Source organism: Hippoglossus hippoglossus, chromosome 17 (genome assembly GCF_009819705.1).
Source record: "Hippoglossus hippoglossus isolate fHipHip1 chromosome 17, fHipHip1.pri, whole genome shotgun sequence".
NCBI lineage: Eukaryota > Metazoa > Chordata > Actinopteri > Pleuronectiformes > Pleuronectidae > Hippoglossus > Hippoglossus hippoglossus.
The window spans coordinates 11,318,762-11,334,377 of record NC_047167.1 but is presented as its reverse complement, the minus strand read 5'-3'; the positions used below and the strand labels follow the sequence as shown (position 1 = coordinate 11,334,377).

Here is a 15,616-nt window from a genome sequence, read left to right as displayed (position 1 = left end):
GCAAGTGAAAACTGACCAAGCAAAACTAAACGTATACAACTCAATCAAACAGTACTTTTGTCAAGCAATGGCGTGGTGCTGCAAAAATAAAATAAAATGTCTGCTGTCTGTCAAGTGTTTTTATTTCAAGAAAACCAAAAGGGATCAATTATAGAAGATGAAACACATTAAGACTGCTTCCTGGTGTCTAGCAAAAAAAGAAACCTTATCAAAATAGAACTCAAGAACTTCCTGTATGTACCCTGTCTTTGCACATGAATAATGCACCACAGATACATATTTCAAAGACTTGGTACAGACTTTTAGAGGCTCTTGAACTCAGAGATATCTTTTAGATTACTGGGTAGAGCTTAATCAGGGGGCGCACAACTCAAGAAGTGGACTAGACTGTTGTGGACTGAAGTTTGGAGTGAGTGAAACTTTGATAAACCTATGACCTTACCTCCCGCAGCTGCTGTAAGACCTTGTTGTAAAGCCTGAGCCAGTTCTCTTTGGCTCTGACTGCTGGATCGACTGGCTCTTTGGGCTCTTCTATAACTGGAGGGCTAAAAGAAAACAACACTTGTTTTAGATTTTTATCAAAAATGTCTGACACCCTTCTGGGATTCGTGATAACTGCATTGTTTGTCTTCTCATTCCCTTTAATCCCCATCTCCTACCTCTCAGGTGGTATCTCTTCCAACTCTCCTGGCGTCGGGGGTCTGCTCTCTTCAAACTGCTCCTCCTCCTCCTCCTCCATGGGGAGCATCTCCTCCGGCTGGGCTGGGGGGGTCCTTTCCTCACTCTCCAAAATCATTTCCTCCTCTAGCCACAGTTCTTCCTCAAGCTGGGGAGCCTGGTCCTCGTGGGCAGCCGACTGTGTGGTGGCAGGATCACTGAATTGGGATTGGGGCTCTGCAGATGCTGGGATCTGTTTGGATGAGGGACCCGTGGCGGTGGAGGGGTGCTGAGAGGCTGAGTTAGTCACGGTGGACAGGTGGGATGGAGGGACAGAGTTGGCTGCAACAGACTGGTGCTGTTGCGATACGGCAGAGGCTGGAGGTTGAGACTGGGCGGGTTGGGCGGTGGGAACCGAGGAGAGGAAAGTAGAGGCCAAGCCTGTGACTGCAGCTGTAAGAGGTTTGGCCATTGAAAAGAAGGAAGTAGCTGATGGGGCTGGCTGTGGCTGTGCTTGGGGCTGTTTAGGTGGTTGGGCTGTTGGTTGAGCAGATTGGGGCTGTGCTGCTGCGGCCACGCCAGGAGGATGAGCCTGGTTGGATGTTTGGTTAGAGGGCTTAGTAGCAGGCTGCTGTTGGTGGAGGGACGGCTGTTTTTCTAGAGGAGGTCTGGAGTTAGGAACATCGAGAGTTGGAGGGACAGTTGACGTTGGCGTGGGAGTGAAAGGAGGCTCCATGTCCTCACTGAGAGTCCCTTCCAAGTTGTACAAATCCTCATCATCATACAACATCTCCTCATCCTCATAGAGGCCATCCTCTTCTCCCTCATACAGTCCGCCATCCTCCTCCTCGTACAGAGCCACCTCCTCTCCTCCGTCTTTGCTGTAACCACCCTCATCGCTGTACGCCCCCTGAGTCTCATCAGGGTCCCAGTCAGGAGAGCCTTTGCTGCAGCTGACTGAGGAATGGCAGGAGTGGTACGAGTCGTTCTCGTCGTAAGGGTCCCTCTCTCCATACTCAACGACATAATCCTCCTCGCTCAGCTGACTGCTGCACCGACTCAACTCTGCAGACGATGCATAGCTCCCCGTGGGGCTGCAAGAGAAGAGAAGAGAAGAGAAGAGAAGAGAAGAGAAGAGAAGAGAGTCACTCAACCACGTTATTATTGCCATGTTATATGTGAACTAATTAACATGTACACATATGTCAAATAAATGGTTTACCATACCTTTATGAAACATAATCTTACACAGCACTCATTACAACATAGCCTGTACACTGTGTACTCTACTAGACACTTTTCTACATGTCTTGAGGTAACCAGGAATAAAGCTAATGGCTAATCAATGTAAAGCACAGGGGATACAAGTGTAGCAGACTAGGAGCAAGAAATAGAGCAGAACAGGAAGGTGACAGATCTCCAGAAAGCTGACAAAAGAAAAAGGAACACACTCAGATAGGCATCGCAGAGGAAAAAAGTATTTATATTCTTTGATGAATGAGACTTTAAAAAAAAGAAAATTGGCACAGAGAGAAGGGAGGATGGATGGTGGAGAGGGTCGAGAGAGGAGAGCGTGGACAGGAAGGGAGGGAGGGAGCACGGATATAAAATAGAGGGAGAGAAGGCAGGGAAGAAATAATGAGTAGAGAGAGCTAAGAGGGGGTGAAGAAGGATGGACTGGGGGGAAGTTGCCCTGTCCGATAAACATACACAAGCAGCTATAATCTTAAGTATTGACCATTAGGTTGCTGGTTGAATAATTGATGAAGAAGGAATTTCATTCTTTGTGTGTGAGAAATGTGTAAGTGAAGGCCCAGAAATTCTACAATTGTACACAGATCTGAAGAAGGAGAGGTTTGGTAGGGACGGCCGAGTTGGAGGTTTTCTTTTTTTTTTGTCCAAACCCGACCTGAACCTATTTTTTATTTTTTTGTGAAAAATCCAGTAGAGCCAACGTGATCAAACCTGACCTGAATATAATTTCAAAAGTTTTGTCCGAACCAAGTCTCCACACCTTAGTATGGTGGAACAAGTGAGGGGCTCACATATGCACACTTGGCAGAATTTCACTGAGTGTATTCATTATGGGCCTTTTTCAAAGAAGATATTTTTTTCAATTTAACAGTAGGAAAAGCAAAGGTGGAAATAATAAAGCTGCTTCAGTTTATGGGTCCCTTTCAGGTTCTGTTCAGGGACATAGACATTATCCATGTGCTTGTCCTTATATGGCAAGTCAAAATGTCATCCGTGAAAAGGGCCTTCAGCTAAGTCAAACCTGATCCACTAGTACTAAAACACAAAGTCTTGTTTTAACTTTGTTTCTAACCTAAAATAAGCTTTTTCTCAATTTATCACCAAACAAATTGTCCTTAAAGCCCACTGGCTATCATTAGCCACCATGAGCTACTACTAAGTGTTTTGAATTTTGCTGTGTTTCATTTTAACATGTGTGCATTTAAGTTCTTAATTTGTAAAAGCAAGATTGTCTTATTTCTTCTTTCATAAATTACATAGTCTGGCATTCAAATATTTATCAAGCAGAAATATATAAGCTCGAACCAAACCAAGCTCAAATGTGAGACGCTGTTGTGTTACTGCTTCAAATAATCGTGAACTGAATCAGAATTTAACCATTAGCTGAACAAAACAAACTATCTGATACCACCTCGGGTTCTGGGAAATTTAAATCAGCATTCTTCACAATTTTCTGACGTTTCTTGGACCAAATGATTAATTGATTAATTATTGACAGATTAATTGACAATGAGTGATGACTTCCAGAAGCCGTCACACACCTGACAGTCCTCTGATTGTTGAAGTCGGGGTCCTGGCTGTTGCCCGAGTGTGGGTAAGAGGGGCTTCTGGAACTGCGGTGCTGGTGGCTGATGGGATATTGGTGGACAGAGGCGTTGGGCTGAGATGTGCTATAGTAGGGAGGGGGGATGCTGTTACTGGTTTCACTGCGATAGTCACTGTCCCTGTCGTCCACAGCACTGTCTGGATCCTCATCTACACAAAGGCACATAGAGTCATAATATTAGAAAAGATTAATAGCTTTTTTACTGTATGTTGTTTCCATAGAGTTAAGCAACGCGAGACGGGAGGAAGTTCAAGATTTTAACAAAATAACAGCAAGAGAAAGAGGAACAAATAGGAGAGTGGTGATCCCAGTCGACATTGTCATGTGGTGCAGAGATAAGCGACTGTAATCAGCACTGAACCAATCTTGTAGTACTATGGTAATTAAAGATAACATAGATGAGGTGGCAGTGTGCCACTGCTGAAAACCATATAGGTCATTCAGAGTGCAGCCACAGATGGAGCACATGATGGAAATCATCAGGGACTTCCTTCTCTTTCCATCACCATAACCGACCATAAATCCGTTCTGCACACTAAGGAGATGCTTCAGTTTTCTGTGGTGCCCATAGATCAGAGCTTAACACCCCATAGGGAAGTGATGAGAGACTTTAACACTGCTGAATCAGTCGAAAGCGAAACCACCATCTATCAATCATTCATCATTATCCATCACCGTTTCTCCCACTTTGAGGAGGGAGGGGCAGGGGCGCTTGGTGCCATGCTTACACCTTCATCTCCATCTGTCTGGGCGTGTAAACACTAATTACAGGCATCGAACTTTGTTTCTCTCGTCACCCATGTCCCTGCATGCCTCGCTCACTCCCTGCATCCCTCTCTGTCTCACTCACTGCACTGGCTCGCCATCTATCACTACACCCCTGCTCTTTCTTTCCTTTTCCTTTTTTCTTTTGAGTGAACAGAGATGAGATAAATCGCTGCAGTGGTGTGGGTGAGGCGCTTATATAAGACCATCTGTTCATCACAGCATGAGAGAGAGAGATAGACAGGGAGGGAGACAGGCAGATTGAGAGAGATAGAGAAGGAGACAGACAGGAAGGGAGAGAGAGAGACATAGACAAGGAAGGAGGGAGGGGGAGGGGAGAGAGAGAGAGAGAGAGAGAGAGAGAGAGAGAGAGAGAGAGAGAGAGAGAGAGAGAGAGATACATGGAAGGCTTTTTTTTCCATTGATGCATATGTTGGTATTTTTCATGTACTATAGGTTTCTGTGAGCAGTATGGACAGTGCAGTCCATAAGTATTTGGACAGTGACACATTTTTCCCTTATAGTGTCTCTGTACTGCAGCATATTGGATTAAAAATGAAGGAACCATTGGTCTTAAAGGATCAGTTCACTCATCAGAATACTCCACAAACCTCAGTCTTTCATTGCAACTATCTTCTACCAAAGCCACTGAAAGCTGCCGTCATTGCAGTTTGTTAATTATCAAGAGTAACAAGGACACAAAGATCTGGTAACGTTACATTTTTAAATGCAATTTTTAATGCTGATGTGAGCTCCACAAATTAGCTTCATTTTTTTTGCAGGGACAGTAGAAATACCAGTGAATGATGAACCTTGGCAAATAAAACTTATCTGCATGGCTAGATTACACTAGGGGGAAGTTAGTTAGTTCTTACTTTGTTGTTCTCCCCATAGATTCCAGTTACCTGCAATGAAAGGGGGGAGGGGGTGTCAGTCTGGATTTGAACTGATGTCTAAATATAAACATTCATTTTTCTTTATTAATGCTTCAATGGAGCCGGCGAATGATAAGAAAGCACAGGAGTGCTTTCCACCTGCCCCACACCGCTGGCTCAGCAAGCACAGCAGACAGGGCCAGCGACACAGAAGCATCCTGGAGCAGCTCGCCTCCAGACATCTGATACTGCTATTGATCCCTTACAGTGCAACGATCCAGGCCCCTTTTTTCCCCTCGAACACAAAACAACCCATGTGTGGTTACACACATAATGCACACGCTGAGCTTAAGTAATCTAATTATAACTCAACAGCTACACGCATAATTCTCTTGTTCAGCACAAACAAACGATTGGTTTAGGCAAATATTGATCGGTCACTTACAGCACTGGGTGCTTGGTACACGGAGAGGGCGTTCCTGATCCTCTTGGTATGAATACTAGAGAAATTAAAAATGCACATTAATGAAAAATGCTCAGCTGGTGACAGAGAAAGAGAGAAAGGTCTTTAACTATATACAAGGTTTGGGTGTAGAGAAAGGCAAATGTATAGTTAGATTCCTTCTCTTAATCCACATATGAATCCTCTAGGTATGTTCCTAAAATGTGAGGCTATGCTGGGGTATTAAATCAAACAGGGTGACAGCTTACATCTTGGTCCCGCATGGCATTGAGCTGCTCCAGTTTTTTGGCCCAGTACCTTGCCTCATCCTCTGGGATATCTGAAAACCACAAGCCACACAAACAAAATTAGGTACAAAAAAACTCTTAAAAAAGAACAAAAACTCTAAAAATAGTTACTCCTGAAACAGCGTTTTGTCCTATTTAATAAATGAAATCCATGTGATGACAAATTAAAGTAAAACAACCTATTTTTAAGAACATTGTGACATTGAAAATTTGACTTTTAACTTGTAGCCCAAAAGCCAAACCCTCTTTAAATAGACAAAGTTCACGAATGGGGGAGTCAGGTGTAGGATATTGACTAGAGGAAGAGGAAACAGTATGAAAATGACACCTAATCAATGCTAAGAGCTTGATCACTGAGAAAGAAAGGACACAATCACTCCTCTCTTCTGACACTGATGCAAACACAAACAGCCTTGAGCACATTCCGCTGTAAAGTAGTTCAGCTTAATTAATCAGTCAGAAATTATTGGTGTTCATTTATCACTGTATGCTGTGAAAATACGCAGACATATATAATGTATTCATGAGACTCTCCCCTTTCCTCGAGGGTTGACGATTTCCTATACCTTGATATTCTCATTTCTTCCCCCTACTCAGGATTCCTGATTTTTATTTACGTATAGATTTTCTCACCGAGAGGCAGCTCGAAGCGTGTGTCGAGTAGCACCAGGTGGAGAGTGGGATCTTTGGTGCCACAGATCTCATTATCAGACATGATGACCTGAGAGTCCAGTGTGAGCCACTCCCCTGGACCTTCCTGTGCACAGACAGACATGCAGATGACACACAAATAGCAAGTGCGACCAGAAACTCTGCCGTAATCCCCTGAAGTGTGACTGAGAACAGAGTGTTCAGCTACAGCCTTTCTCAAGTGGTGGTGGTTAGTAGCAAACCTCATTTGACTGTCGGATGCTACGGAGGGGAATCCACACAGTGCCGACCATGGTGTCCCAGATTAACCCTTTGTTCCACACCTCTACTGTCAGACCCAGGTCGAGGCGGCTAATTTCACTACGAAGGGAAAGAAAGAGAGAAAAGTTAACTTACATGAAGGAAAATAACTAACTTAACTGCAAGCACATTTTGAGTTGTTTGTATTCACTTGACTATTTCCATACTTTATACTTTATAGCACCACAGTTCAGACTCAAATCGTTTACCTGAGAGCTACAGTCAATTTACAAATTAATAATTTACATAAGAGAATATAAAATACAGTCCATCATCAATGAGTGGCACCTTCACTTATTGGCTCTTGACCCTTTTACAAAACAGTAGTGTCTATTTGTCATCTGCTGTCACATTTCAGGTGGCTTTGCGTTACTAGCAGCTATGTGATTCCATTAAAAGATGTAAAATTATCAAATAATGTAACATATGCCGTAAGGCCTTCTATAACAGCTTCTTCTTTTAAAGTCAGATTAAAAATAATCTTTTAATTAGCATGTGGTTAACGTGAACCTCTCTACTTTATTTAATGCTGAATAAAAAAAATGTTCACTTTCCTTTTTAATGACTGTATTATACTTTTAATCTTCCCCATTTTTACTATAAATCAATATTTATCTACTTTATCTTAATTTTTCACTTACTAATTAATTATTATTAATACATATACATATATACACATATTGAAATATATATATATATATATATATATATATATATATATATATATATATATATATATATATATATATATATATATATCGTTGAGTCTATGCTTGTCATATTAAATGTGCCATATAAAATAACTTGACTAATACACAAAAAGTCCTTCACAGGGCCCATTTTTTTAATACAAATTGTCTTTTGATGATATTCTGCTGATAGTACCTATATTTGTAAATACATGGTCCTTTTGCATTGTGATCAAGTATTTAAGCACTGTTGCACTGGTACTTCTATGTAAAGGATCTAAATACTTCCTTCACCACTGTTCCACTCTGTTTAAAGAGAACTGCTTAACACACACAGGCCCTCATCCACACATAAGATGCACAGTAATTACTTGTGGGCGCACACCTCTGTGGTTGCAATCCTCAGAGAATCTTACATAGAACATTATAAAGACAACAGGAAGGGAGAGGAGGAGAGAGAGAGAGAGAGAGACAGAGAGGGAGAGAGAGATGAATGACGGGAGGGATGAGTGTGAGGATGGCTGTGGAGGAGGTGATAGTATCGCATGCCTGGAGCAACAATGTGGGAACTTTAATTAAGAAATAGGGGGACTGGATTTCCCGTCTCAGTGGTGACTCCTTTTAAGAAGTGCCTGTTTGATTCATGGTTGTGACTGAGGGGGCACAGTCATTCAAAGGCATTTTGAAGGAGGGGATGAGGCTTTCTCTGCAGCCCAAACATTACATAACCCAGCTTCACTGATGCAACCCCAGCACAACGTTCAACGCCTCCGAACATCATACAAATGCACAGGACTGCATTGTCAATACCACACTGTATCGCTCTGCATGTCAAACACCCACTGTTGAGTAATTATTTAAAGATTCCACTGAAACACAAGCTCAGACTAAGTCATATGAAAGTGGGAAAAGCTGCTTATGAGGCCTGGAGAGCAGAAATATGAGGAGAGGGGAAGGAGAATATGGGGTAGAAAGTGAGGTTGAAATGGGGAGAGGAGGAGGATGAGGAAGAGGAGGGGCTGAGCAAATAAAGATCAAGAAGCTGTGTTTAGAGGAAGTGACAGAGGAGGGAGAAAAAGAGGGGCTGGAAGGTATCCAAGGTGGAGAGGGAGGATGAGAGGAGCAGAAGTGCTGAGGGAGAGCAGATGAAAAAGGTGCAGGACGGGGTGCAGATGCAGAGAGGAAGAGCTATGAGAAACAATACAGGGATAAAGGGCACTTGGGACGGAGGAGTAAAAAAGAGGGGAGGGAGGAAGGAAGGTTGATCGAAAGCAAGCGAGAGGAAAAAAACACAAAAGCACTCAAGCAGCTGAAATGGAGGAAGAGATGAGAGGATGAAAAGGGAACACATAGGAAAGAGGAAGGGAGAGGGAGGTAGATAAAGACAAGAGATAGATTTGATGATGAAGGACTCACAACATGAAGTCTTGCTCCCAACTGGGCAAGTCGCCCCTGACAGCAATGGTTGTGCTCTTCACATTTTGTACCTTCAGAGTCACGTACGTGTTGAACTTCTCTGTTAAGGAAAGAAGGATGAAGAAATGGATGAAACACCTGTGAGTTCGAAAAACAACAATAACCTCAGCGTCAGTTCATGCAGAAATAGTCTTCTATCCATTATCCACCTGCCCATTCCTTTATTTCCATTTATAGCTGAACCATGTAACATGTACTCTGTCTCCTTAAAGATTTATGTCACATAACAGCGAGTGCTCTCCCCCTGAGGGATCTACCGCTTTCCATTTCCAGGTTTCCAGGTCTTACCTTGGGGTCCATCCAGTTTGGCTTTCTTCACTGTGGACACACAGAGAGAGACAAAGTCACACACAGGAGCACCATCTGTTTTTTATCTCTGAAGGCTCCTCTATTTTTGCTCTTACACAGAGAACAGGCAACAAAACAGTATAAGAAGTATAAATCACCGTGAATTTGAATATGCTACATGAAACTCTACAGTATATGCAGAAAGGGAATTTCAGCACATTTGAGACATATTTTCCTGTCTCTGCACTGACAGTACAAATTCACATTCTGCACGAGTGTGGACTCAGGAAACTAAAAGTGCAACTATGCAGATTTGGACTAAGTGCTCAGGTCCAGAGCAAAACCCAGAAACACACAGTGCTGGAAAAACACGAGCATCCTTCCTGCTGTGCTTCATCAGTATGAGACAAAGAAACAGAAAAACACGGTACAGTTCAACTACAGTACATGCAATTAAAAGGCTACAGTATATTTCAGAATTAACAGATAACTGCTGTATTTTATAATTTTTGTCAGCAGGAATTATAATTGTAGGTGGGTGTGGGTATTTAATTATTTAGGATTTGCTAAATAGTTCCACATATAACTTCGCAGATGTCTTTGCTGTATAAGCATTCAAAGGGGAAGGTGTTGGAGGATTTTTCAGTGTACAGTTAAAGCCCAGATTCTCTCTGCAGCACCTTTTTACCAGCTTTGACGTAACTCACACATACATCTTTAATGCTCTACAATCTGTTGCTGTCCACCACACACACACACACACACACACACACACACACACACACACACACACACACACACACACACACACACACACACACACACACACACACACACACACACACACACACACACTCCAGCAGATCTCTACACCACGCTGCAGATGTGCACACACCGTGAACACACTCCTGTATCAGTGAATGCAAAACGTAAGCTTAACGTGTTATGTTACCAAACCTTTACCTTCAACCCCTCTGAGAAATTCGATATGAACGGCAATTCATGACTTATCCCAAAATACTCTCCTCATTGTAATCCGTTGCCATAGTAACCGACACTAAAATGAAAAGTTGATGAAAAATAACTCTGAGTCAGTAAGCACTTTTTTTTCCGACTCTCACTTCTTTTACTTCATATTTCTTTCATGCAACACGCACACTCAGGCTACCTCGGCAGCTTAAGTGCCATGCTGTTACATCAGCAGGTACAGAAACACACACTCTCATGCACATGCACACTCAACTGCAGTGACTGACTCACATCCACCTGCAGCAGTGACGAAAGCATATAAATCTCTGCTACCATTCACACCTAAGCCACCTTAAAGTTCAACTCAACACAACCACACACATGAAAACACATGCATGTGTGTTTACTAAAGGCCAAAATCTGCTCGGATTCAACATGCATTTAAAGTCAAGTCCAGCTTTCAAAACAGAAATGAAATAATTGAATGTAATATCAAGAAGACAAAAATGTAACTGACGAAAATGTTGTAATTGTTTAGGCGGATCACGTCAGTGCCTGCTACTTGCAGTGTTTTGGTGTCAACACTAAAACAGCCATGGAAATGTATCGCTACATCAGGAGGATCAATAAAAAAGGAATTGGATTTTCAACAGTGGAAGGCTGAAATTTAATAATAGCACACAGTCATAAATCTCTCTGACTGCGTGAGTTACGATGAGAAATGTCTCCATGTCCTCACACACAACACAATATTTTGTTACAAGTGCATGTATCTAAGCAGCCAAGATGACCCCACCAAGCACGTACTGTTCACTTATGTGGCTATGTCTCATAAACAATAAGCCTGTGAAGGGCTGTAGCACTGGATCAATTGGCTGAAATGTAGGTTATGGGTGAGTAGCCTAGATTCAGGAAACAAGGTCAGAGCTATAACCATCTATCACCATCTGATTAAATGAGTGAAGGGGCATAACAAATCAAAGTGTGGCTGCATAGTTTTTTTTTCTTTAATCAGAGGATGCATAGCGCAGTCTGTAAAACCCGGTAATAAATTATGTGCAATGCCTTTTTTTGGAGCAGAGATCATTCAGGAAGTAGCTCTGACACAGCAGACTCTGACTTATGGGAACGGAGCAGATTGGCGAGGAAACAGAGACTCGACAGGGAATCAAGCAAACCCTTCAACTCGAACTATCAGGGAATGTAAAGTAGGGAGAGGGTGAGCTGAGTTCAGCCATGCAGCAACAAAACCAGGCCTGACGTGATTCACAGGGACAGCGCCTTATTCTGAAGGATCATACACACGCAGATCTGCAGCAGCAGTCCTTGCGGTCGCCGACCAAGACGTTTCATTTCATGATTTATTGTCCTATTCCAGACAGGGACTTGAAAGTATATAAGTAGGATATCTGCAGGAAGAAGTTTTTCAGAGTTAATCTGTGTCTGAATTCTGCTTCATCTGCAGATGCTCCAAAGAAAAGGCTGCCTATTCAAGAGGCACAAAGTACTGTGGAGGCCAGAAATAGCTCCAGTCAGGTAAGCATGAATGATGTAACAGGAAGAGAAAGAGGGCTGTCTGCCAAGTCTCGTAGCCTTACGACACTGACAGTCGCAGCCAGTGCTTATGAATGAATAACACCCGGGGTACTAATGACACCCGGGGCTGACTCAGAGCAGGAGCCGTCAGTGGGTGGACCTGGTGGGATGGAATGAGGTGGGCATCTGTAATGGGTCGGACATAGAGAAGGTGACTTTGAAAGCCCTCAAACCTTCCCTTCGTCCATACATTACCATTATTCCATCTACAACAAATGTCCAGAGCCCACCTCCACACCCCTCACACTCATTTACTTTTGATAAATAATATAAAAGTCATTTTTCTATACACAAAAAAGCCAAATATTCTGTAGTTTCACGTTTGGCCTTCAGTGATCAAGGACTGAGCATCTTTAGGTTTTGGACTGCTCAAACAAGCAGTTTGAGGATTTCCCCTTGGGATTTAGCCAGTTGTGATTATAACTGGGGCTGCACGGAATGATTATTTAAATTGTTGATTCATCTGCCAAATTGTTCTCAACAAATCAATGAGTGGTTTGGTCTAGAAAATGTTTAAGATGTCATCACAGTATCCTATCCCAAGTTTAAATCTTCACATTGTCTTGTTTTCATCAACTGTCTGGACCCCCAAATGATTCACTTTATTAGAGAATTTAAAAATATAAGAGCTGGAACCTGACAACTTGGCTTTGTGCATCCTCTGACTTCCACATTTAAACTGCTCCCCTCTGGACAACGTCATTGCCCCCCTTCCATTGAAAATAAATAAATGAATGCCCTCTATTCCAACAGTTGTTGAGTTTTTAAAAATGAGGATGTCCAACTGATTTGGACCAAATGTCTCTCTTGAGGTTGAGGATTTTTTTGCGATGTTAAATTGTTGCTGCAAACAGATTTCCCTACACACAGACGAATAAAGAATCCAAATTAATCAAACAATGAATGGATTATCAAAGCATAGCTGTTGATTTTCTATGGGTCGACTCATGCTTCACTTTTTATTTCTGCCATTGTCAACTGAGAAACTAATCAACCATGAAAACCATTCTTAGTTGCAGCTCTGATTAGATTCCTCTTGGACGGTTTGGCGTTTTCTCTGACTCCAAAGGGGAAATAACGAAGGAGAAAACTTTTGCTGAAAGTGACAGCCTTTACTTTTGAGGCACAACAGCGTTTCCGAGGGGGGGTCCTGCCTCTCCTATTACTGGGTGTGAAGTTGGGGGGGGGGGGGGTGTTGTTCCGGAGCAGTCACAGCAGATGCTTATTCATCGCACTGACGGACACCAGCAGCATCATCAGGTGCTGTCAGGGAGAGTCTGGTGGGAGGAGGTGACGCATCGCTTGGGGTGGGTGGGTGGGGGGGGGGGGGGGGGGGGGACGTGGAGAAATGACGCGCAGCTCCAGTCGGATGCTGAGTATTCCCTCACGACTACAGCAGAGCGGCGGAGGCGGCAAAGCGGTGCGGTGCGGTGCGGCAGCGGCAGGGGCTTTTCCTCATCCTCCTCCTCTGGCTACCCACGCATGAATGAGCAGAGTGGATCTCACACACGCACACTCTGACAAACACACACACACACACACACACACACACACACACACACACACACACACACAGAGAGAGAGACACACACACTGACACACACACGCACACACACGTAGGGGAAGCAAACAGCGGTTTTCCTCCTCCTCCGCATGGACACATTCAGAAACTCAAACAGCCTGTAAGCTAACAGCACCAGCAGTCACACCTGCGCTAGCCGTGTGGCATTAATGTCTCTTTCCCTGCTGTCACCTCAATCACCAACATGCAACACATCTCTACTTGAGGTCAAACAGTGGATGGAGCAAACATGTCGTCCGGCAGCAGCAGAGGCGGTAAAGGTGTCCCGGTGTCGCCTCCGCTCCGTTACCGCGCCGCTGTGGGGTTTCATGACTATTCAGCACAAACCGTGCGCCGCTCGGTCCACACCGACTTTCCCGCGGTGCTGACAGCCCGCAGCCGGAGCCTGTCTGTCGGACAACTGCTGCAGCTCCACCAGGGAACACTTCCATAACACACACACACACACACCGGTGTCCTCTCTTACCTCCCACGCACAGCAGGGACATCTCTGGCTGTCCTCTGTCCTCTGCTGACAGCTCCGGGGTTTGTTTGCTCCGTTAGTCTCCTGGTTACTGGGACAAACACTCAAACTGGTAAGGGAGACGAGCCGGCATCGTGTCAGCGGTCCTTCTCGCTTTGTTTTCCTCTGTTGCTCTTTTTACGGGCAGGACGAGGCACGCACACACACATATATACACACACGCACGCACGGGAGTGAAAACCCTGGCCCCCCTCTCTTTCCTCCTCTGCATTGCCTCAGCTCTCCTCCGCTGCTCCTCCTGCGCGCACAGCCATCTTGTTTCAGCGGCAGGCGGCACCCCTGCGCGCGAGGACAGCTCCGCCGCGCCGCGCCGCCCCTGACGTCACGGTTGATGAGTAGCAGGCAGGAGGATGGGGGGAGTGTAATTTACCCGATGAGCAATGTGGCGACAGATTTCATTCATTTCCATCCAACGCTGTTTGGATTATTAACCACATCCTTGGTCCCAAAAGTCCAAGACTTCTGGGCTCCAGACTTCCGAGGGCCCCAAAAGCGCCAAATCTCAGGGTTCCAGACTTCCAGGAGACCAAACGCTCCAGATCTCCAGGGCCCCAAATCCTCCTTAATCCTCAATCCTTCATTTTTGCTCATTATAGAATAAAAGGCCATGTTTGCAGAGTCAAAGATGTCAAGGCTCAGATACTCCTGGCCTGAGGATCTGCAGCTTGTAACATCAGTGACATCTATGCTGGGGTTTATGTGAGCTCAACAATGATAAAGCTTGAACTTGTCCTGCAACCAAACTAACAAAAGTCTGCTCCTGTTTTACAAGAAAATAACTCGCATGCACATTTTGTAATTTGATAAATTCAAAATGTATCTGGGAAATAGCAATCCAACTTGCAGATTGGTTTCGTGCAATTAATCAATTTCACACTTATATTTTTAGTTTATATTATTCTCAAAAAAGCCTTCTGTAAGCTGTAGAAATGAAATTAAAATAAATTCTCCTTACTGGAAACACTGGTAAATTGTTTCTCATTTACTTTTTACACAGAGTGATGCTGCTCACCGACTCAAATTAACTTACCAGTATCCGATGTTCAGGATGTGCATGTCTAAGAATAGATGTGAGTCAGTATGTGGGCAATGTGAATATATCTTATTTTGTTACACTGGCAAGAAAGTGGATTAAATAAAGATCCTGAGCCCTCCCGGGGAATGGGAAACATCAAATATGAATCCCATGAGTGCTGAGTCAGTCAGAAGATGACAAGAAAGAGAGGCGGAGCACGTTGAGAAATGATGAAGAATCAGACCAAAAAGGAGGCTCAGCACCAAAGAGTTTGACAGGATTTGTGCAAATCAAAATGTGGAGATGAAACACAGTGTTCAGAGCAGACACTACAGAGAGTATACACATAAACCTTGCAGTATATATTAAGCCTAACATGATCAAAAACTGCAAATATCATCATCTTCATCATCACCACTGTCGTTGTCATCTTTCCTCTTAGTAAAATAGTACTTTTCAATTTACTTATTGTAACTACATGGCCAGTGACACTTTTCATATTGTGGACTTTTAAAAAAAGTTTTGCCGCCAGACCTTTTTACTTTTGTAAACTCAAATACTGTGATTAAAAACAAGAAATAGGTCATTAATCATTTATTCTCAGGGCAGAAAATAATGGC

General features: G+C 43.6%; 1 protein-coding gene across 4 annotated transcripts in view; it reads right to left on the bottom strand.

The window, feature by feature from the left end:
* LOC117778767 (protein unc-13 homolog A-like) overlaps window positions 1–14,276 on the bottom strand; it is a 32,723-nt gene extending 18,447 nt beyond the window's left edge. For 2 of the 4 annotated variants that reach the window (XM_034614548.1, XM_034614550.1), the window contains exons 1-11: window positions 13,925–14,276; window positions 9,312–9,341; window positions 8,964–9,063; window positions 6,801–6,918; window positions 6,541–6,664; window positions 5,869–5,939; window positions 5,603–5,657; window positions 5,158–5,187; window positions 3,453–3,666; window positions 660–1,751; window positions 443–545 (exon numbers count right to left, since the gene is read on the bottom strand). In XM_034614548.1, the coding sequence (XP_034470439.1) occupies window positions 443–545; window positions 660–1,751; window positions 3,453–3,666; window positions 5,158–5,187; window positions 5,603–5,657; window positions 5,869–5,939; window positions 6,541–6,664; window positions 6,801–6,918; window positions 8,964–9,063; window positions 9,312–9,341; window positions 13,925–13,946 (1,959 nt within the window). In that variant the 5' untranslated portion in view covers window positions 13,947–14,276. The remainder of the gene's footprint in view (window positions 1–442; window positions 546–659; window positions 1,752–3,452; window positions 3,667–5,157; window positions 5,188–5,602; window positions 5,658–5,868; window positions 5,940–6,540; window positions 6,665–6,800; window positions 6,919–8,963; window positions 9,064–9,311; window positions 9,342–13,924) is intronic. The other 2 variants (XM_034614547.1, XM_034614549.1) reach the window with 1 other exon arrangement.
* Window positions 14,277–15,616: the final 1,340 nt, after the last annotated feature.